The sequence below is a fragment of the Carya illinoinensis genome, chromosome 4 (genome assembly GCF_018687715.1).
Source record: "Carya illinoinensis cultivar Pawnee chromosome 4, C.illinoinensisPawnee_v1, whole genome shotgun sequence".
NCBI lineage: Eukaryota > Viridiplantae > Streptophyta > Magnoliopsida > Fagales > Juglandaceae > Carya > Carya illinoinensis.
Window position 1 is genome coordinate 5,482,057 of NC_056755.1, and position 21,972 is coordinate 5,504,028.

General features: G+C 33.1%; 1 protein-coding gene across 1 annotated transcript; it reads right to left on the minus strand.

Annotated features, from left to right (window-relative positions):
• Positions 1-12,488: 12,488 nt before the first annotated feature.
• LOC122306605 (UDP-glycosyltransferase 83A1-like) lies at positions 12,489-18,780 on the minus strand. Its single transcript, XM_043119033.1, has 3 exons — positions 18,738-18,780; positions 13,810-14,301; positions 12,489-13,539 (listed from the first exon to the last, which is right to left on the minus strand). Exons 2-3 carry the CDS (start codon positions 14,297-14,299, stop codon positions 12,656-12,658), a joined length of 1,374 nt encoding a protein of 457 aa, XP_042974967.1. The 5' UTR covers positions 14,300-14,301; positions 18,738-18,780; the 3' UTR covers positions 12,489-12,655.
• Positions 18,781-21,972: the final 3,192 nt, after the last annotated feature.

Consider the following 21,972-nt stretch of genomic DNA (forward strand, 5'->3'; position numbering starts at 1 on the left):
TCAAAATTTACTGCATCGAAAGAAACATTCTCTTGGTCAAGAAGTGTGGGTGTTTTGTTCCCCATGGTTTCTCCTATTAAAGGAGGTCATTTACTGAAAATTAAAATCATCCTCACTGCGTTGAGAGATCAAGGTAGAGGGTTGGGCGAAATTTAGGTTCTGAGGAAACCTAGAACAGTCGCCATTTGAGAGATAGAGAGCTTGTTTATGAGTGTTTGTAATTTTGTACAAATATATTGAAAATACTGAGTTTCCACTTCAGTGACGTACGCAAGTTGTCGAACCACTTAAATATTGTCTCTCTATTGTCTTGTGTGATTTTTGGACAGGTCAGAGTCACAAAAATTGGTATCAAAGCTTTGATTTTGTATTGTCTAGAAAAATCAAGTTGATCGAAATCAACTTTTGACCACACAATGATGTTCCTCGCATCAAGACGAATCCGTTGCCACAAACGGCACAAAAAAGGGATGTCGAAAGAGTCCATACGCGCCCCTGGAAGTCAGAGAGTGCACAGACACGCCTCAGTCGCACAAGAGGAAGAAGACGAGTGGGTGACATGCTCCTATGCGCCCCACTCACGGCGGGAGAAAGAAGATGCGTGAGGGACACGCCCTCACGCGCACGAAGGGTTGAAGACGCGTGACAAGCACACGCTCACGCACCCCCCACGTGCCACACGCGCCTTAGACGTCCTGCTGCAGCGTGTGTAAGCCACGCAACAGATGATCTGGACTGTCCGTTTTCAGATCGATTTTGGGCTAGATCTAAGCCATTCGGAATCCGATTTCAATGATCAAGTAGTGCTTTCCAACTATTTGGATAATTCCGGACTCATTTATATGGTGGGAATGTTGAAATTCGCCATCGATACTTTCGATCTGAACCGTCCACGAGTTGCAGATTATTTTGGGCTAAATCTATGCTAGTTGAAGTTCAATTGCAATGATCAAATAGTGTTGTCAAACTATTTGGATCATTCCGGACTCATCCGTATGGTGGAAATGTTGAGATTCACCATCGGTATTTTCAATCTGAACTGTCCATAGTTGCAGATCATTTTGGGCTAGATCTAAGCCAGTTGGAGTCTAATTGCGATGATCAAATAGTGCTAAAAAACTACTTGAATCATTCTGGACTCATCTGTATGGTAGGAATATTGAGATTCGCCATCGGTACCTTCGATCTGAACTGTTCAGAGTTGCAAATCATTTCGGGCTTGATCTACGCCAGTTGGAATTCCATTGCGATGATCAAATAGTACTGACAAACTATTTGGATCACTTCGGACTCATTGGTACGGTGAGAATATTGAGATTCTCTATCGGTACCTTTGATCTGAACTGTTCAGAGTTGCAAATCATTTTGGGCTTTATCAACGCCAATTGGAGTTCAATTTCAATGATCAAATAATGCTGACAAACTATTTGGATCATTTCGAACTCATCAGTACAGTGGGAATGTTGTGATTCACCATCGGTACCTTCGATCTGAACTGTTCAGAGTTGCAGATCATTTTGGGCTTGATCAACGCCAGTTGGAGTTCAATTACGATGATCAAATAGTGCTGACAAACTATTTGGATCATTCTGGACTCGTCTGTATGGTGGGAATGTTGAGATTTGCCATCGGTACTAATGATCTGGACCATTCATACTTCAAATTAGTTGTGGGCTTGATCTCAGCCAGTTGGAGTCGTGATAGACTCATTTGTTTAGGGCTTGACCGCAGCTAGTTGGAGTCGTGATGGACTCATTTGTTTTGGGTTTGATTTCAGCCAGTTGGAGTCGTGACAGACTCATATGTTTTGGGCTTGATCTTAGCTAGTTAGAGTCATACTAGACTCATTGGTTTTGGACTTGATGTCAGCCAGTTGGAGTCCAATGTTTCTGGACTCAATTCTTTTGGGCTTGATTTAAGCCAGCTGAGATCATGAAATTTGAGGAGCAAATTTCATATCATTGGAGAATGCTGATTAACTTTTTATATTAGTAGATTTTGGCAGCCATACAATTCATGGAGTATAATGTTATTAAGAGGAGAATAACAACAGATCTCATTGTGGCTTTATTTGAAAAGGCAATTGCAAATAATAAAGTACAGATGAAGAAATTGTTCAACTTTAATAAGGAAAAAGGTACTTTTGTTGCCCAATAGTATTTGGCGTTGTGGTCAAAAAGTTGCGAGGTCATGAGAATGGCTATGAGTAAATTCTACAAAAAAGTCAAAGTTGAAGTTTCTTAATATAAGAAATCTTATCCTAGATGAGGAGGTGCGCATAACAGATTCTGGTAAGATCTTGAGTTTGTTGGTTCTGAATGTTGATAATTAGGGCATAAGTTTGGATTAGTGAAAGTCCATGAATAAGGGCAGAGACAAGTCAAGATCTGGACAATAGATGACTTGCTAGAAATTGTGACAAGACAGGCCACAAGTGACTGCTAAAATCAAGAGAAAACTGAGAATGATGTTATGAATATGGTGACTAAAGAAATACATGACGTCATATTTCTTGCAGTGTACAATATTGTTAAAAACAGCTTGAAGACAACATTCATTCAAATGTGTTTTCTCAAAAGGGCTTGGAAGGTCACGAATGATTCATTGGTCTTGGCTCGTGGTAATGATCGTAAGAATTAGATGAGGAAGTTAAAGGAACTCAGTTTTACTTTTCCTCATCTAAACCTGAAGAAATCTCCCTAGACCACAACATGAAGCAAATGTGTGAGAGATGGGAATAAAACGTCAGATGTTCCAGAGATATCTACACCTAAAATTGATGATTGCATGACTGCCTAGACGATCAGACCTCCATTGTGGTTACTACCTTAAACTATATCTTGCTGAATGAAAGTAGTGAACTACGATATGAAGAAAAATTTTGCAAGAATGGTAATTATGCAAGTCAAAGTTAGCAGAGACTACACACAAGATGGGCACATCGACTAAAGATAGGATATGTTAGCAGCAGGATGAGGAGTCAGTCGCCCAGGTCAGAGATGGAGACTTCATCAACAGGTTCTCTGATATGTGTCAAGGTCCGTGCGAGACTAGGGCTGAGCACCAACAAATCGGAATCGGTATTGGAGCCATCCGACTCCGACGGCATTAGACTCTGCTTTGACTCCGCTCGGAGCGGAGTTAGAGTTGGGCGACGGCGTGGATTTGGTTGACTGCGATGGCATTGGATTTGGTTGACTACGACGGCATCGTGCGATGACCCATATCTGCGACGGCGACGGCACCGTGCGATGACCCAGACCTGCGATGGCGTCGGATTTGGTTGACTGCGACGACACCGTGCGATGACCCAGATCTGCGATGGCATCAGATTTGGTTGACTACTACGACACCGTGCGATGACTAATGACCCAAGTCTACCTTCTTTGCCGATTTGGGAAGTTGGGAACTGGGTATGGGACTGGCCGACTGGGAGTGGGGAGTGGGGACTCGGGGCGACGGGGATTGGAGAAAAGTTAAAACTCTTAGGACTTATCGAGTTAGGGCTGTAGGACAGAATGCATTGAGGGCAATAGATGCTATGGTGCCGTTTTGGTCAATTTAAGGAGCAATGGGCTGGGTTTTGAACTTTTGGTTGCAGGCCTGTAGGAGTGGCCCAGTGGGCAGTCGGCTCGGCTGGCCTTCTTCTATACATATTTTGGGCTTTTTAATTTTTATATTCCCATATCTTAAGCTAAACCATATTTTAAAAATTATTAAATTAAAATTTAATCTTAAAGTTTTTATACTATTAAATAACTAATAGTATACTATTATATATATTATATATATTAGTAATACACTAATACTAATTGTATTAGTCTATTAATATATAGTAAATTAGTAATATTTATTAACTTATTTACTATAGTCTAATAACTAGATAATCTAGATGTAATAACTAGTAACTAATAATATGTAATAACACTAGTTACACTAGTACTAATAGATAATAACTTAAAGATATTAATTTAATATATATAACTAATAGTATACTATTATATATTTTAGTAATTTACTATATACTAATAGTCTAATACTATTAGTCTATTAGTATATAGTAAATTAGTAATATTTATTAACTTATTTACTATAGTCTATAACAAATAACTAGATGTAATAACTAGTAACTAATATATTTATTAACTTATTTACTATAGTCTATAACTAATAACTAGTAACTAATTATATGTACTAACACTAGTTACACTAGTACTAATAGATAATAACTTAAAGATATTAATTTAATATATATAACTAATAGTATACTATTATATATATTAGTAATTTACTATATACTAATACTATTAGTCTATTAGTATATAGTAAATTAGTAATATTTATTAATTTATTTACTATAGTCTAATAATTAGATAGTCTAGATGTAATAACTAATAACTAATAATATGTAATAACACTAGTTACACACTTACACTAGGACTAATAGATAATAACTTAAAGATATTAATTTAATATATATATATAACTAATAGTATACTATTATATATATTAGTAATTTACTATATACTATAACTTACATGTTATTATGCATTTTAGTATTTATATATTATTATTACATGTAATACACATATTTATACATTAGCAATTTAGTTTTTACTGTGTTACATGGTAGTAATATTGAAACAGCATGAGTCATGATGTGATGTTTACATATACTAAACTATTATTAGTTAATTTAGTCTATATATTATAGCATAAATATATTATTTTATAATAATTAACCCATATAGCTATGCTAGTATATTATTGAGTTTAACTAACTATATAAGATATAGTTATATAAAATCTATATTCTATATAATCAACTTTAATTATTATACATTAGTATTACATGCTATTATAAATTTATTATTTATATATTAGTGTTACATGTTATATTATACATTAGTATTACAATGTTACATGTTATTAAGCATTTTAGTATTTATATATTAATATTACATGTTATTATATTTATATTTATACGATTAATATATAGAAAACCACATATATTTTTTTATAAAATATGTATATTAGCATAACGGAGTCGGATGCGGAGTAGGAGTTGGAGTCGGAGTCGGAGTCGGATGCAGAGTCGGATCAAAGTCAGATTTTTGGATTTCTGCTTAGCCCTATGCGAGACCATTGATTCTCAGTGTAATGGGAGATGTGTTGCCCTATATAGATGTGTTGATTAAGGGCACTGTACGTGATGAACTAAAGTTATGCATCACTTTAGTTAGTCTTCTAACTTGAAGATATGAGCTGTAAAATTGCAAAGATGATAAGAGATCTTGCTGGAGATAGAGGCTAGCATGTTGAGAACCAGTCTCCAAGTTGGAGATTGGTGTGATTGTAGGATTATGGAGCCTGGTTTGAAAGATGTAAAGGCACCATATAGATTGTTCCTTAGATTGTAGCTCGAGTGAAACTCAGTTCGCTCAAGGTGTGCATGAGTGTGGACTCATGTATTCGAGCGAAAGAAGAATCCTAGAGAGTTGAGATTGTGCAGTTGAGCAATTGTAAATCTCCTCTGAAGAAAATCCCTTACAAGTTCTATGGATGTCGATGATGCTGATGCATTTGAAGATGCATCTGGACATCTATTTAAAGGCGTACCTGCAGATACATTTGATAGAGGAAATCTATCATGGCTAACAAACATTCCAATGAGGAAATGCAATCATTTGAATTATGTAACTGTTTGTAGCATCCTAGTATTGCACACTTGGGTGAAGGGGTGATTGTTGAAAACCCCCCAAATGTGAATTGCCATTTGATCTTGCAGCCAGCCACCCATCCACCGAAAGTCTTTGGCAGCAAATATTGACCAAAATTTGCTGCACCGAAAGAAGTCTCATCTTGGTCAAGAAGTGTCGGTGTTTTGTCCCCCATGACTTCTCCTATAAAAGGAGGTCATTTGCTGAAAATTAAAATCATCCTCACTGCAGTAAGAGATCAAGGCAGAGGGCTGGGCGAAATTTAGATTCTAGAGAAATCCAGAACAGTCGTCATTTGAGAGATAGAGGGCTTGTTTATGAGTGTTTATAATTTTGTACAAACATATTGAAAATACTGAGTTTTCGCTTCAGTAGACATAGGTAAGTTGCTGAACCAATTAAATATTGTCTCTCTATCATTTTGTTTGATTTTTGGACAAGACAGAGTCGCATCAAATTGCACAAAGACAAGGTAAATTCTATTTTTCATTTTTGCTTCATTCAAATAGTGTCTATTTTTCATTAATAAGGTGTTTGTTAATTCAAGTACTATGTGCGAACTGGTGGAGAGGTGACAGCGTGGTAAGTGGTGGTGCAGACTCAAAGCTCTCCATTTCTTCTGGAATTCATGTGCTTTAAGGTAAAGATTTGTATGCATATTGTGCAATTTGAGTTTATAATTTTCATTCTTTTCCAAGCATGTTATGTTCTGATGCTATCCTCTATTCTCTTCATAATATCCTCTTCTGGTTAAATCAGCTGCAGTGCCGCTGTTGAAAGCTTCAGCACATGTTGATATTAAATGGGGAAAGAAAGGAATTTTAGTTCTTACTTTCTGTTTATGTAACATAAACGATTTTATTTCCAACACCATATGGAAGGATTACAACGGCCTTCCCCACTTTTTGTTGTGGCTCGAGCGGCATGCAAGTTTTGGTGGAATTGGATCCATTTGCCTTATTGTTAACCAAAGAAAGAAGAAAAACACAGATTGAGAAATAGTGTACTATTTTTCCATTTTGATGCGTTTAAAAAAAGAGTTGCCTGTGAAGTGGGAACAGTCGCCTGTAAATTTTTCACATGTTTAGGGGGGAAAGGGAAAAGAAAACTTACACCCAAGTAAATGTCATGGCAGCGTTTGGTTTGCCCTTCTCTAGCATTTGTCTACTCTCTATCACGGCCTTTGCTCATTTTCCCAAAGCACGAAGCTTCTTGTTTTAGATGTGTGGAAACTAAGGTTTGCAAGAGAACAATTTGTCTTTAGGATACCACTATATTCGAATTGAAAATTTCTATTCGTTATTTCTATACACAACATTTATTTATTTATTTTAGAAAAAACCAAAAATAATATTCTTTTTTTTTTAAAAAAACAAGTGTGGTGTGTGGGGATGATGAATAGCAAAATTCATTCAAATTATAGGAATTAGATGCAACTTCTAACCTGGGTAGAGGGGAGGTCAAACTCGATTGAGTCCAGCTGAAACCTAAATTTTGGTTAACGTTCGTTAATTCGAATATACAAATGCAATTAATATTCTCACCGGCTAAAAGAAAAAAGAAAATAAAGTTTTCTGGAATAGAATTTTGGCAGAGAACGTGAAGAAGAAAAGGGGTTTGGAGGTCATTGATGGTGGCGTGTTTTTTAGTTTTTCTCTCAATAAGAAACATTACTTGGTAAAACACCTACAGGAAAAGAAGAACGAGACAGAAGCTCCTGTCTTCTCGGTACTCGTGTATGACCCAATTGCAATGCTCTTCTCTCTTCTCTCCCTTTGGAGCTCTTCCACTGTAGAACACCAACGCCTTTTTCATTATCACAAGAAAACTAGTCTTGGAGCTCCCACCAGCAAGCACACCACAACCACCGTCGTTACAACCAGAAGCTGCCATTAGCCATTTTGTACGCTAGTCGGTAGGGGCTGAAATATTGAGAACATAACTGGTACTTGAATTATTTATTATATTTTGTATGGTGATTTGAGAAAGTTGTAATAATGATATGAAAATTTTGAATTTGAGATGAAAATTTTATGGTGCCAAACGGAACCTTAGAAAGGTGAGGAAATTGAAATGTGGATTTTTTCAGGAGAAATGATTTATATAAGTTTCAAATAGACAAGTTTCATACAAATTTTTGTAAAAAATTGGACTATTTAAAAAAAAGTATACAAAAATTATTCTTTATTAGTGAGACTTATTTTTTTTATAAATAACTTATATAAAACTTGTCTATTTGAAGATTTTATATAGCATTACTCTTTATTTTTTAAATCAATTTATGGTTTTCAACTTCTTGAACTTTCCCCTCTTCATCATAAGCTCCCAAAGTTCACCTACAAAGTGGATGAGCACTACTTTACTTTGTTTGGATCTTCACGTAATGTTGAATTTTTCGAAAGTAAAGAGTCACATAATATGCAGTCAAAAGAGTACAAAAAACGGAACAAAAAGAAACTGTGATGTTTGAATAGTGAAATGAGATGAGACGATTTTAAATAAAGATTAAAAGTTGAATAAAATATTTTTAAAATATTAATTTTTAATATTATTATTATTTTGAGATTTGAAAAAATTAAATTATTTATTATATTTTATGTAAAAATTTAAAAAAATTATAATTATGAGATAATATATTTGCACTATCTGAAAGAAAATGATAAGGACCAAGAGTTGGGTTTTGAGTGGTAGTAAAATAATTTGTGTAGAGATATTTTATTTAACTTTTGAGAAATGTGAGAAAAAACTGAATAAAAATATTATAAAATTTAAAAATCTAACATAATTTTTGTTTTTAAATTTTAAAAACATTGTATTATATTTTGTGTTTTATTTAAAAGGTTGGAGAAATTATATTGAGTTTTGTATTTAAATAATTATTAGTTAATGATTAATAAAAAAAGTTAAAATTAAAAATTATAAAATATTTAATATTTAATATTTAAATAATATTTGGAAAGAAAATACGAAATTTTTTAAAAATATCTCATTTTCCGAATTTTTAAAACGTGGTTGTTCCTCGTCCGTACAAGTATTTACGATGGACGTAACAGTGCGGTAGGTATTGGACGTGAGATGATGTTAATGTCTGTCCTTTTTTCTGCAGGTTGGGAAACGATAACGATAGGTTATCTACCAAAATTAAATTTTAGTTGGGAAACGATAATGATAGGTTGGGAAACGATAAATGTGTACATTAATGTAAACGAGTTTATTTATTTATTTTTTTAAATATTTTTAACAATTAAGAAAAACTAAAAAATATAAATTCGTTAATAATAACTTTTTTAACTATTAAAAAAAATAACAAAAAAATAAAAATGGATATATTTAATAAACAATATTTTATAAGGGCAGTGCTAGGGCCACCACTGGGGCTCCCGCTGGGAGCTCCCGCTAGGCCAAAAGTCTTTTTTTCTTTGTTTTTTTTTTCACATCATTTTTTTAATGTTTTTAAATATTTAAAAAAATATAAAAAATTCATAATAATATTAAATAATTTTTACTTAATCACTAAGAAAAGAGAAAAAAAAAAAAAAAATTGGGAGCGGTAGCTCCCAGCGGGGGATCTAGCATTTTCCATTTTATAATCAAACTATCTTTTTTTCATTATAAAAATGAGTGTAACGTGAATTTCCAAATGTATCACAATGAAATATACAACTATCACGTGAATTTCTTCCATAAAATTATTTTATTACTAAGTTGATGTATAAAATATATAATTTATATTATTTAAATGGTAAGATTTAATTTCTAAAATTTAAATTTTAAAATTTATCTTTTTGACTAAATTATATCACGTAAATAATATGTAGTATAGAGACTTTAAAATAATAAAATAGTAATATTACTCATGTGCAATAAATATAAAGAAAAATATACACAGCAGCCTCACACTTTTTCACACCATTAAAAAATGTAAATTTATTATTTTACCCTATTTTATTTTACACTTCAAAAATAATGGTGTATTGGATGTAAGGCTGCTATGTACCAGTTCTCTAAATATAATATACTAAAATTTATTGAAAATTCTCATGCATAGCTCTCTTCACAATTCTATTAACAAACATGTTTAAATGGGATGCGTTTTTAGAAAAGTAACTTGCAAAAAATAATATTATTCTAAAGCATGATGTTAAAGTATGTCTTTAAGCTAGGTTACCTAGTTAGTCTGGGCTTTCACTTGATCTTAGGCCTACACTCTAATAGCAGCGTTGGGCCTGGGTTCTCGATGCATGGGCCTAGTTGAGCTGTGCTAAGACTTAGGTGGTGCAAGCCCCTAGCTGGTCTGGTGTGGCTGTACAAAATCCATGCATATAGTCATGGAGGTGAACAATATAGGAATGCAGGAAAAATAAAGAGAAGTAGACTCACAAATTTATGTATTTCGACACTATGCCTACGTCTACGGAGATTTGAAGAGGGAATAATTCACTATATAAGCTTTATTTACAGTCTCTTGGGGTCTCTCATCCTTATTGTATAGCTGATTTACAGATCACTCTACCGGTTTGGACTCTGTCACTGGAAGCCAAGTCTGGAAGTTGAAGAAACTTGCCCATGAAGCCTCTATGGAGTCTGGCTAAGAGTCGCTCGAAAAGTCCCCCCCTCCCCCGCGTAAATCAAGAAGAAGTCCTCCCGAAGATCCAAAAGTCTTCCAAGTCGTCTACCTCCTCTGCTTTTATCTCTTTCTTCTCATTCTTTATGTCACATCAACTCACCTCATGCCCTTTCCCTCATCCCCCGCCTTCATGACACTACTTTATTCCCTCCCTTTCCTGGACTCCCACATTTCTCCCTATTTCATCCGCTACTGAAACCCCTTTGATGGGCTTGGGCTTTGAATGCCCTTATGGGCCTAGGACGAAAATCACCCCTAAGACATGATAATTATTATATGTCAAAAGGGAAAAGAAAAAAAAGGAAAAAGAAATAAAGGAAAAATCTATGCTCTACTAAGGGGCTGTTTGGATAGTGAGATGAAATGAAAATATTTTAGATGAAAGTTGAAAATCGAACAAAATATTATTATAATATTATTTTTTAATATTATTATTGTTTTAGAATTTGAAAAAATTAAATTATTTATTATATTTTATGTGTAAATTTAGAAAAATTATAATGAAAAGATACGATGAAATGATTTTTCAATCCAAACGGCATAGGGCATTTAGTTTGCCTTTTCTTGTGTGTAGTGGGGGTGTGGGGGTACAATATTTAAATTTTCTCATGCCCCATTTGGATAATTAGTTGGTCTAATCATCCCATTTTATCTCAAACATTATTTAAATACGAATAATGATATTCTTACATTTCATTTACTACTATTTTACTATCTAGTTATTTTTTTCATTTTGCTCTTTGAATTTTGATTAAAAATATCATAACATGACATTCTTGTAACATTTAAAATAAAATAAATTCAATCAACTAATATAATCATGTAATTTAATTAAAAATAAATTCAATTTTATAAAAATTGATATCCTTTTGCCCTTTGAGTAAACTTTTATCTTATTTTTCAAAACCCAATAAAAATTTTAACTCAAACTATTTAACTACTATTCACAAACCATCTCACTAATATTAACAAATTTTCATCTTATCCCATCTCATATGATTATCCAAACGAGACCTCAATCACTGCTTAAAGCCAGACTCATCTTAGACTTACCTATATAAAATTAATGTCTTTTGCAAAAAATATCATCAACCATTTTCATATATTTTATTATTATTTTTTTTTTCTAAAATAGCATATTATAGATATATTTAACAGTTACAAAATACAATAGTCAACATGGTGGGAGGCCCTAATATTCATCCCAAACTAGCAAATACAACACAAAAAAGAGATTAAAAAAAGAAAAAAAAAAAAAAAAAAGAGAGATCTGGGGCAATAACTTGACCCTCACCAATTTCTCCCAAAGGAAAGCCACATGAAATGGTTTTGATACAATCTGATTTATCAAACATTAATAATATGATTGGAAGCTTCAATGAAATGTTTTGTGCTACATTTCGTTAGTCTGGACTGATTGAAAGAGATTTTCACTATTTTTTTCTCACAATACTTAATTAGAAGAAGCGAAAACATAAGAAGATAGAAATCGAGAGATATGTCGAATTACTGGCAAACGATCGTGAGGGACTATGGAGATCATGCACCACACTAAAAGAGTGGAGGTTGGTCAGATAAAAAAGATTCGAGGCTACTAACTATGAAAGTGATATGTGTGGCTGCGACAAGCTCTCATTGGTGAGGCGACGCTTGGATCTCGCGTGTTGTTTGAGCTGCGCATGACACGTACGCATTGATTTATTCAACTTTTTATTTTGACCGTCCGAAGGATTAATGGTTGGAGAGCCTTGTAGACAAAGAAAATGGAATGTTTAGATTTTTGGTTGAGAGCGAAGTCGTAGAAAAAAAAAAAAGGAAATTGAGCAGAGCCTTTTTTTTATTATATATATATATTTATTATTTATTCATTCTTTTTGTTTTATAAACCTCAACGTTTCCCTTTCCTTTACCGAAAATAAATTTTTTCTAATGGGATGTAAATTTTTCCATTTTTCAACCGTTTCTCTATTCTCATTGTAGAAAACCCTTTCTCTCATTTTCAGATAATTGAAAAAAAAAAAATCATTCCAATTCTTCCTTATGACTAAATATTACTAACAATTTAGTGATTCCATGTGTTTACGACCTGTTTTTTTTTTTTTTTTTTTTAAAGGATGAAAAGCCACTTTGTTCAATTTAAATAAAGAGAAACTCAAAATATTTTCTGTTTAAATGGAACAATCTGACAAGAAACATACATATCTGGTGAGGAATAGATTGATCATCATCTAAAAAGAGGGCAACTCAAAAAACATTTTCTTTTTGCTCTTTAGAAATTTATTCTTGGGTGAGGGGTTTTGAGATTGGATCATCTTGACCCCCTTTTCAGCCAGTTGATGAAGTTGTTGAAGTTCCTATAGGAGTTTCCACCTTCTTCCATAACACTCCTCACCACTTCCTTTAGCTCTAAAGATCTTGCTCTTATACTTTCATCACTTAGTAATTCCTCTACCTTCTTTCTAAATTCTCCCCGCAATATCCTTCCATCTTGATCTGGTTTAAGCTCTAGGCCAACCTTCCACACATCACAAATGTAGTTCATGTCAAGGACTTGGTCAGCAAAGTAAGGCCAGCACAAGAAAGGAACCCCACCGGTAATACCATCCAAGGTAGAATTCCAACCGCAGTGGCTGATAAAACAAGCAATGGCAGGGTGGCTTAAAACCTTTGGTTGGGGTGCCCATCTTACAATTTTCCCACGAGTGCCTTCAAATTCGTTTAAATTTGCATCATGAAGAATATTAGAGCTACCTGGTCGCACGACCAAGAGGAAAGGTCTATTGGTGAGCTCAAGTCCAAAGGCTAGTTCTTGGAATTGGACTGGGTCCAAAATTGTGAAGCTGCCGAAGGCAACATATATAACTGTGCAGGGTGGCTGCTGATCTAACCAGTTTAGGCAAGAGGTGTCTTCTGGTAAGAATTGCCCCCCTACATTCCGAGTTTGGTCACTTGCCATTATTGGGCCAAGTGGGAGGAGCTTTGGAAGCAAGGAAAAGGCTGCAGGCTCGAGTTCGTAAACTGTGTTACAAAGCCACCAATCTGCCAATTTCAAATCTTCTGCGTACCTTGAGACATAATTAAATATACACTTTTGAGTTGCTTGATCAGGGGAACAATTCCATGGAAGATTTTGTGGGTACACAGCAGGTATGCCTGAGTGCAGTTGTATTGCACGTCTTTGCATTGGGGTCCCTGCATGTGTAGTTAACGAAGGAAATCAAAATCAAATCAATCTTGCTTAAAATTAATCAAACGAAGGATTTAAAAAAAAAAAAAAAAAAAAAAAAAACAGAACAAATACAGCATGCTAGAACTGAGTAATAAGCTGGGGCATGATTATAGCTCATTCTGGTTTTTGATATGCTTCCCCTACCTCAACCTTTGGCAAACAAATTTAACTTGATCTGCTTTTATTTACATGTACCGAAACGTTTGTTGAAAAGTGCAGAACCCAAAACTTACCATTACTATCTATAAAACCATCATCAATCAGGTTGGGGATGCGGGTTATGAAAGCAATACAAGCTGCTGATGCAGGCCAAAGGATAGCTCCTCGAATTCCCATCTTGTTGGCAACTTCCATGGCCCACCCCATATTCAAGTCGGCGATGATACAGGAGATTTTGCCATTTTCATCTGATGCATTAATACCTCGTATGAGCTCCTCAAGCCTTGTAGGCATGGTAGCTAAGATAGATACAGCCAACTTTCCGAAATCGTTCCTATCATCCTCAGGACACAACCCATCTGAGATAGACACCAATTTAATCTCTGAACCCAGGAGGCTATCCTTCCCAGGCGCCATTGCACTAATCATTTGCATGTGACAGAACTCCGTGCTTACAAATGTGATTTTAGAGCCATGTTTTGCTATTTCTCGAGAGAAATTCATTAACGGGTTCACATGGCCCTGTGCTGGATATGGTAGGACTAGAACATGCTCGTTGCTCATCTCTCTCTCTCTCTCTCTGTTTGTTGTGAAAGGTAATGAGCATTCTTGAAAGCCAGCACTGCCTTTAAAGGGAAACAGACTCTGTATCTATGCATATTTACTAGATAGTCAAAGAACATTAAAAAAGAAAAACAAAGGGAGTAATAACATGTAGAAAAGTAAAAATTTTGGGAGTTACATAAAGAAACTTTTTATAAAAATAAAACTATATAAACTATACCCCTTTCGATTACATTCCTAAGAGTTGCTGATAATAGATTAAGGGTTGTTTGGATATTTAGAATAATTCAAAATATTTTTAAATAGTAATAAAATAGTTTAAGTTAAGATATTTTCTTAAATTTTGAAAAAAAAAAAAAAAATATTGAACACAAATATTATAAAGTTAAAAAAAAATTGAATATACTTTTTTAATATTATTTCTATTTTAAAATTTGAAAAAGTTTTATTATTTAACTTTATAATATTTTTATTTAACTTTTTTCGCTCTTATTTTTAAAATTTAATGAAATATCTTAATTTAAACTATTTTAATATTATTATTATTATTATTTTTTTTTGCTTATACATATGATCCATTTATACTTAACTTTAGGTTGACTATCTCATCAATATTGACGATAAAAGAATATAATAATGCATTAATTCTTACATACCCAGCCGGAAATTAGCAAGCTTCTACTGCTTTCCAAGTTGTAGGGGATAGCATTAAAGCATGAAAACAGGAAAATGCTACTCCACCGATAATAGATCCCCATTTTTTTAAAGATATTATGATTTTTTTTTTTAAAAGATTATTTAAGAGGATTGAAAAAATGTATGAAAAAAAAGAGAGAGGAGAGAATTACACGTATTGGGACCATTATCGGTAGACGCAGCAGTACCCTCGAGCAAATCCATACTCACTCGGATAGGTATTCCACGTGGGAAAGATGTTAATGTCTGCCATATGTACTGAAGTTATGGAAATGATGTGAGTGTGATATGCTCTATCAGTATTCAATGGATGTGTCTACACCCACCGCTGGGCTCTCGACAAGGGCTCCACTTAGGTCATTTTATTTTATTTTTATATCGTTTTTTAATATTTTTAAAAAAATTTATAATATTATTAAATAATATTTTCTTTATCTTTAAATAAAAAGAAACTAATAAGATAAGAGCAATAGCTCCATGCGGGATCCCTAACATTTTAGTTTTTACGTATTCAATACCTTCAGATTATGCCTATCCATAAATATTGAGATGTTGATTTTTGAAGCCAAAGATTGTAATTTTGATGAGAAATATTTTAGTCATAAAAAAATCATATAAAAATAATTTTACAAACTGACGTAGTTTTAATTAATTCGTTAAATTGTAAAGTTAATTTTATTATATGATAGATCTAACAGATCAAATAAAATTATATTAATTTATGAAATTATTTTTATATAATTTCTTTATAACTATAGTAATTCTCAATTTTGATCTGGGCCAAATTTTTATGATCAAGTGTTGAATTGAATGTTTTAGGAGCATCATCGTCAAATTGCATAATAAAAAAGAAAATAAAGTGAGGAGAAAAAAAATGAATAAAGAAATTCATATTATACTTTACCCGCACAATTAAAAACGCAATGGAACTGACTAATCCCAAGGTTTTTCTTTTATTTCCAGCACTTATACGGTTCATTTCACCGTTGAATCTATGAGAAATTGCCAATAATTCTACCAAGAGAAATGATATAGAGAAGCTAGAAACCGGACGTGTGAGTTTGTTTATTTTACACCCACCAATAATTACATTACACGTATACATAGATTCTAGCATAATATTGAATAGGATTGCATCTAGAAGATTCAATTAAATTTCATCCTCTCCTATAATCCCATCTCTTTTCACCTACCCCTCACTCTCAGTCTCTCTCTCATTAGGCACATTTTGAATATAAAAAATATTTAATCTCATCTCATAATTTAAATTTTTTTAAATTCAATAATTCAACTTTTTTTAAAAAATATTAAAATAATAATAATATTAAAAAATAATATTTTAAAAATATTCTATTTAACTTTAATTTCAATTTATTTTATCGCAACTCACTATTTAAACGATATCTTAAATACTCTCTTCTTGATAGTCGTGTATGACCCAATTGCTATCCTATCCTCTCCTCTCCCTTTGGAGCTCTTCCATTGTAGAACATTAACGCCTATTTCATTCCCACAAGAAAACTAGTTTTAGAAGTTGGGTTTAAGTGTTGATAAGTGTTAAGGTATATTGTAAATAGTAATAAAAAAAATATGAAAAATAATAATAGAATATTAAAAAGTAATAAAAAATATGTGAAAAGTAATAATAAAATAATGAATAATCTTCCACAGCAAGCACACCACCACCACTGTCGTTACAACCAAAAGCTGCCATTAGCCGTTTCGTACACTCGTAATTAGGGGCTTAAATATTGAGATACTTGTTTTTTGTGTTTGACTATTAGAAAGGTGATGAAACTGAAATGCGGATTTTTTTTAAGATAAATAATTTATATAAGTTTCAAATAGATAAATTTTTGAAAAAAAATTATTATTTATTAATGAGATTTTTTTTATAATAAATAACTTGTATAAAATTTATCTATTTGAAGCTTTATATGAAATTACTCTTTATTTTTTAAATCTATTTATGGTTTTCAATTTCACTTAACGTTGAGTTTATCGAAAGTAAAAAGTTACATGATATGCAGTCAAAAGAGTTCCAAAAGCAAAACAAAAAGGAACTGAGTTGAAGGCCCCCTCTCTCCCTCTCCTCCGATTCTTGTGCCCACTCTCTATCTCTCTCACTAAAATACTCTCTTGTGTTGATGTTTTTTTTAGCTAAGGAGAGATGATAATAGCAGGAAGATGCATGGAATTCTAATGTTTTGGTAGATAAGGAGAAAGGCTTGACTTGATGTTGTAGAAAAAAAAGAAAAAAGAAAGAAAGGGAGAACGAAGAGATGAGAGAGAAGAGAGAAATGATTTACGGTAAAACAAATAAATTTCCTACATGTCTATATTTTATTAGAGGGTATAAAATGCAAAATGACATCCGTCCAGTTTGAAGCTTTTCTTGAAATGATATTTACAAATTAAGGATGCGCAAGGCCCACACACATTCTTTTTGAAAAAAATGGTTAAATTTGAGATCTATCTCAAAGTATCCCACATTAATATGCCACCAAAATACAACAATTACGTAAGGACGATCCTAGTCATTTTTTAGCAAAAAATTCTATCTTTAAGTTTGGGTTTAGAGCACATCTAGTAATTGAGTGTTTACATTGCACAACTTGATTTGAAATATAAATTTTAAAATTTAAATCTCAGAAATTGAATTTTATTATTTAATTAATGTGAATAGTGTGCTTTATACACTGACTTAAGAATAAAATAACTAATTGATTTTCAATAATTATTGTTTTTGACATTAGGGAGCCTAAGATCCTGGAATCACCTTTTTCAAAAAAGGAGATCCCTAGATTTGAAGATACCTTCAAGGGTACAATAAATATGCTTTGGGTGCTAAGAGACCCTGATATCAAAACTTGTTGGCAGCAGAAAGAAGCAAAGACAGTTTGCAATATTGTTAAAAAATAAATAAATAAAAATATAAAATATGAATGAAAAAAATAGACCTATTGTTCTATCATCACCTATAAATGGGATATATTGATACTCTAATTGTAGCAAAAAAACCAGCTTTTTATAGCAGATAAAGTCTAAAATCTCTTGTTTTTCCAAGTTTGATAGTATCCTATCAAATTACTCTTATTATTTGTGAAAATTTTTACAGTTTACATGTTCTATTTTCTCTGTTATCTTTTTTACAATAGTATTGCAAAATTGTGCCAACAAGGGATTTTCCTGTTATCCAAAGTAAAAAACCAATTGTTTAGAACAATAACTTTTCTTTTCTTTTCTTTTCTTTTTATATGTCGGGAACCTCTCCAAGACAGGATCCTTCGGACTCACCACTGTAAAATAAACCCCGGTTTCATACACTGCACCCTCGAAAGTTTCGTTACACGAAACTTTATGGTTGTTATAGATTTACTTTTGTATAATCCACTTGTATCTAAAATATTTTCTTTTTATAAGAGACATACAAAATTTTTATATTAGGAACTTATTACTATTACTCTATTAATAATCATAGAGTAATGCTACTTTTAGGCCATTGTTTCTCCAACTTCACACACCGGGCTGAGGTGGATTTATTTTAGTTGTTTTTCCAAAACGTGCGTTTTACCCACCCACCCCCCATGCGTTACCCAGCGGCCCCCCCTGCATCTCAAAATCTTGAATCATCCCATCCCAGAAAATACCCATTCAAATTTTCTCCCCTCCCTCGCCTACGTTCTCCCTCCTCTGCCCAAGCATAGATTGCAATATTCAAGCGCCGCAATGACTCTGAGGCTCTCTCTCTCTCTCTCTCTCTCTCTCTCTCTCTCTCTCTCTCTCTCTCTCTCGATATTTGCAAAACGGGATTTTTTTGGGTTCTATTCGCAATCACACATAAGTCTGGAACAAGATGTATTCCGTGTAGCGATGGATGTCAATTTTTCTTTTGATTCCCCATCACAATTATGTTTTCTGTTTCATTTAGTTTTTTTTTGTATGGAAAATTTCATCACTAAATCTTTGGTCAAATGTTTCAATTTTTTTGGTTGTGCCAGTCCACTATTTGAAGGAATTACTAAGCTAAATGGACATTGTGTGTGTGTCCTTTTTGTGCCTATCAGTGCATGTTTCACATTGTGTGTCTGTGTCCATGTTTGTGTTTTGTTTTGAAAATCCATTGTGATGAAAAATAGAAGAAACCGAAGATAATGGGAAGAAGTGATTATTTTGTATTGTTATATCATCCTCTTATGTGATCAACTTATGTTCGAATGCCATGAAAAAGCATTAAAAAGTAGGAGTTTGAATCCTAAATGCAAGTGATTCGATACCAAATATAGAAAGCAATGTACTCAATAGTTGATCATAGGAGAACTTGGAAAAAAACTGTTAGATGCCTAAAACAAAGAAGGGGTAAAAAAAAAAACATCATGGCAAGAACTCAGTCCCCTCCTAACCCACAAATTGTGAAACAACTTTAACCAAGAAGATAAAGATTGAAAAAGAGATGAAAAATACTTTTTAATTATTCAATGTGTACAGTACATCAAGTCACCTCCTATTTATACAAGATGCAAAAAACTGACCCCCATTTAAAAGACTAAAAACATAAAGGTAAAGTAACTAAATGTCTATTTACAGTAAAGGACTGAGATGTAACTTTACAACTTAATAGTATTTATAATAGTCCCCCTCAAGATGAATGATATATATTTTGAAAATTCATCTTGGACAACAAGAAAAGAAAAACAGTAGAATCAAGGGGCTTAGTTAACAAATCTGCAAGTTGATGAGAAGAGGAAACATGCAATGTCCTGAGTAAGCCAGCTTGTATTTTCTCTCTAATGAGGTGACAATCTAACTCTATGTTTAGTTCTCTCATGAAAAATAGGGTTGGCTGCAATATGTAGGGCAGCTTGGTTGTCACAAAATAGAAACAAGGGTTGAGAGTGAATTTGATGGAAATTAGTGAGTAAAGACTTTAACCATGTTAACTCACAAACTGCATAGGCCACAGGCCTTTATTCAACTTCTGCATATGACCTTGAGACAGTGATTTATTTCTTTGATTTCCAAGAGATTAATAAATCACCAAGAAATACATAATAGCTAGATATAGATCTTCTTATATCAGGGCAGCTTGCCCAATCCGAATCAACAAAAGCCTTTAAATGAACTTGAGATGAAGCTGGAAGAAATATACCTTGACCTGGTACCATCTTTACATATCTGAGTATTCTGAGAGCAGCTTGCATATGAGGAACCCGAAGAGATTTCAAAAATTGACTCAAAAGGTGAACTGAGTAAGTGATGTCTGGCCTTGTGTGAGTAAGATATAATAACCTGCTTATAAGTCTTCTGTAGGCAGTTGTGTCTTCAATCAAATCTCCATCAAATTTTGAAAGTTTACAATGGGAATCCATGATAAAGTTAATTGGTTTAGAAGCTAAAAACCCAACATCAGAAAGTAATTCGAGTGCATACTTCTTTTAACAAATAGAAATTTCCTTTTTTGATCTAGCAATTTCCATTCCTAGGAAATATTTGATAGGACTTAAATCTTTCAATTTGAAATATACACTCAAAGATTCTTTAATTGTCTGTACAATAGAATTGTGACTACTGGCCAAGAGTATGTCATCTACATACACCAAAAGAGCCACAAAACAGCCATTTGTATTTATTGTGAATAATGAGTAGTTTGATTTGGATTGTACAAATCCCAAATCAACCAAAGCTGCAGCAAACTTGGAGTTCCACTGCCTAGAAGCCTGTTTTAATCCATATAAGGATTTCTGCAGCTTGTAAACTCAAGTGTCCCCCTTTCTAAGATACCCGGGTGGTGGTTTCATATAAACTGTTTCTTCCAAATCACCATAAAAAAAATGCATCATTCACATCCAAATGTACTAAATGCTAATTGTAAATTACTGCTAAAGACAATAAACATTTCACTGTCACCTTTTTTGCAACTGGGGAAAAAGTTTCTAAGTAGTCAAGCCCTTCATTTTGAGTATAACTTTTGGCAACTAATCTTGCCTTATACCTCTCAATTGAACCATCAACATTAAACTTAGTCTTGTAAACCCACTTACAACCAATTGAATTTTTGTCTGGTGGAAGATCAGTAAGGGTCCAGGTATTGTTTGATTCTAAGGCAGCTAACTCAATGGACATAGCATCTCTCCAATGAGGATACTTAACAGCTTGATGATAAAAATCAGGTTCTTTATGAGATGAGATAGCAATGTTGAAGGCTTTATGAGAAGGAGTCAAATGTTTATATGATAAAAATTTAGAAATGCTATATTTGTTACCTGAAGGTGTATCAATTGAGCCAAGAGATGATATGATGGAAGTAGAATCTGCTGGACGGACTAGATTGCAATGATAGTCTTGCAAATAAGCAAGACTTTTATGCTGTCTAGTGGACTTTTGAAGTGGAGGAAAATGATTAATATCTTGCAAGGAATGAATATTTGGAATCTGGTTTGAATTAGAATGAGAAGTATTGGGAATATCTGGTATGTGATTGATAGATTCTGATATTAAATTAGAATCACTGAACAAAACTGAACAAAGAACTGTTTGAGGGTTGTGATATAACTGATATATCTTATATGGGATTAGGTAATACAATCTCAGATGGCAAAAATAGTGCTATGATGAAACTTTATTTTAAAAAGGAAATATATTCTCATGAAATATAACATTTCGAGAGACAAAAAAATTATGAGAGTTTAAATCATATAACTTGTATCCTTTTGTTCTAAAAGGATAACAAACAAATATACATTTTCTAGCTCTAGGTGAAAACTTTGATATGTTATTGCTTAAAGTGGAAGCATAACATAAACAACCAAACACTTTAAAATGATTATAAGAAGGAATGTCACCATAAAGAATATGTTGTGGTGATTGGTTGTTGAGAATATGAGATGAAATGTGATTAATGATGTGAGTTGCTGTCAAAACACATTCTCTCCAAAAATTTAATGGAACATTTGATTGAAATTTTAAAGCTCTTGCCA

Bases quoted from the DNA above. Each gene is read 5' to 3' on its own strand.
- LOC122306605 (XM_043119033.1), bottom strand. From the start codon at position 14,299: ATGAGCAACGAGCATGTTCTAGTCCTACCATATCCAGCACAGGGCCAT. The intron at 13,540-13,809 runs GTAAGTTTTGGG...CTACACATGCAG, and splicing joins TGGTTTTATAGATAGTAATG to GGACCCCAATGCAAAGACGT.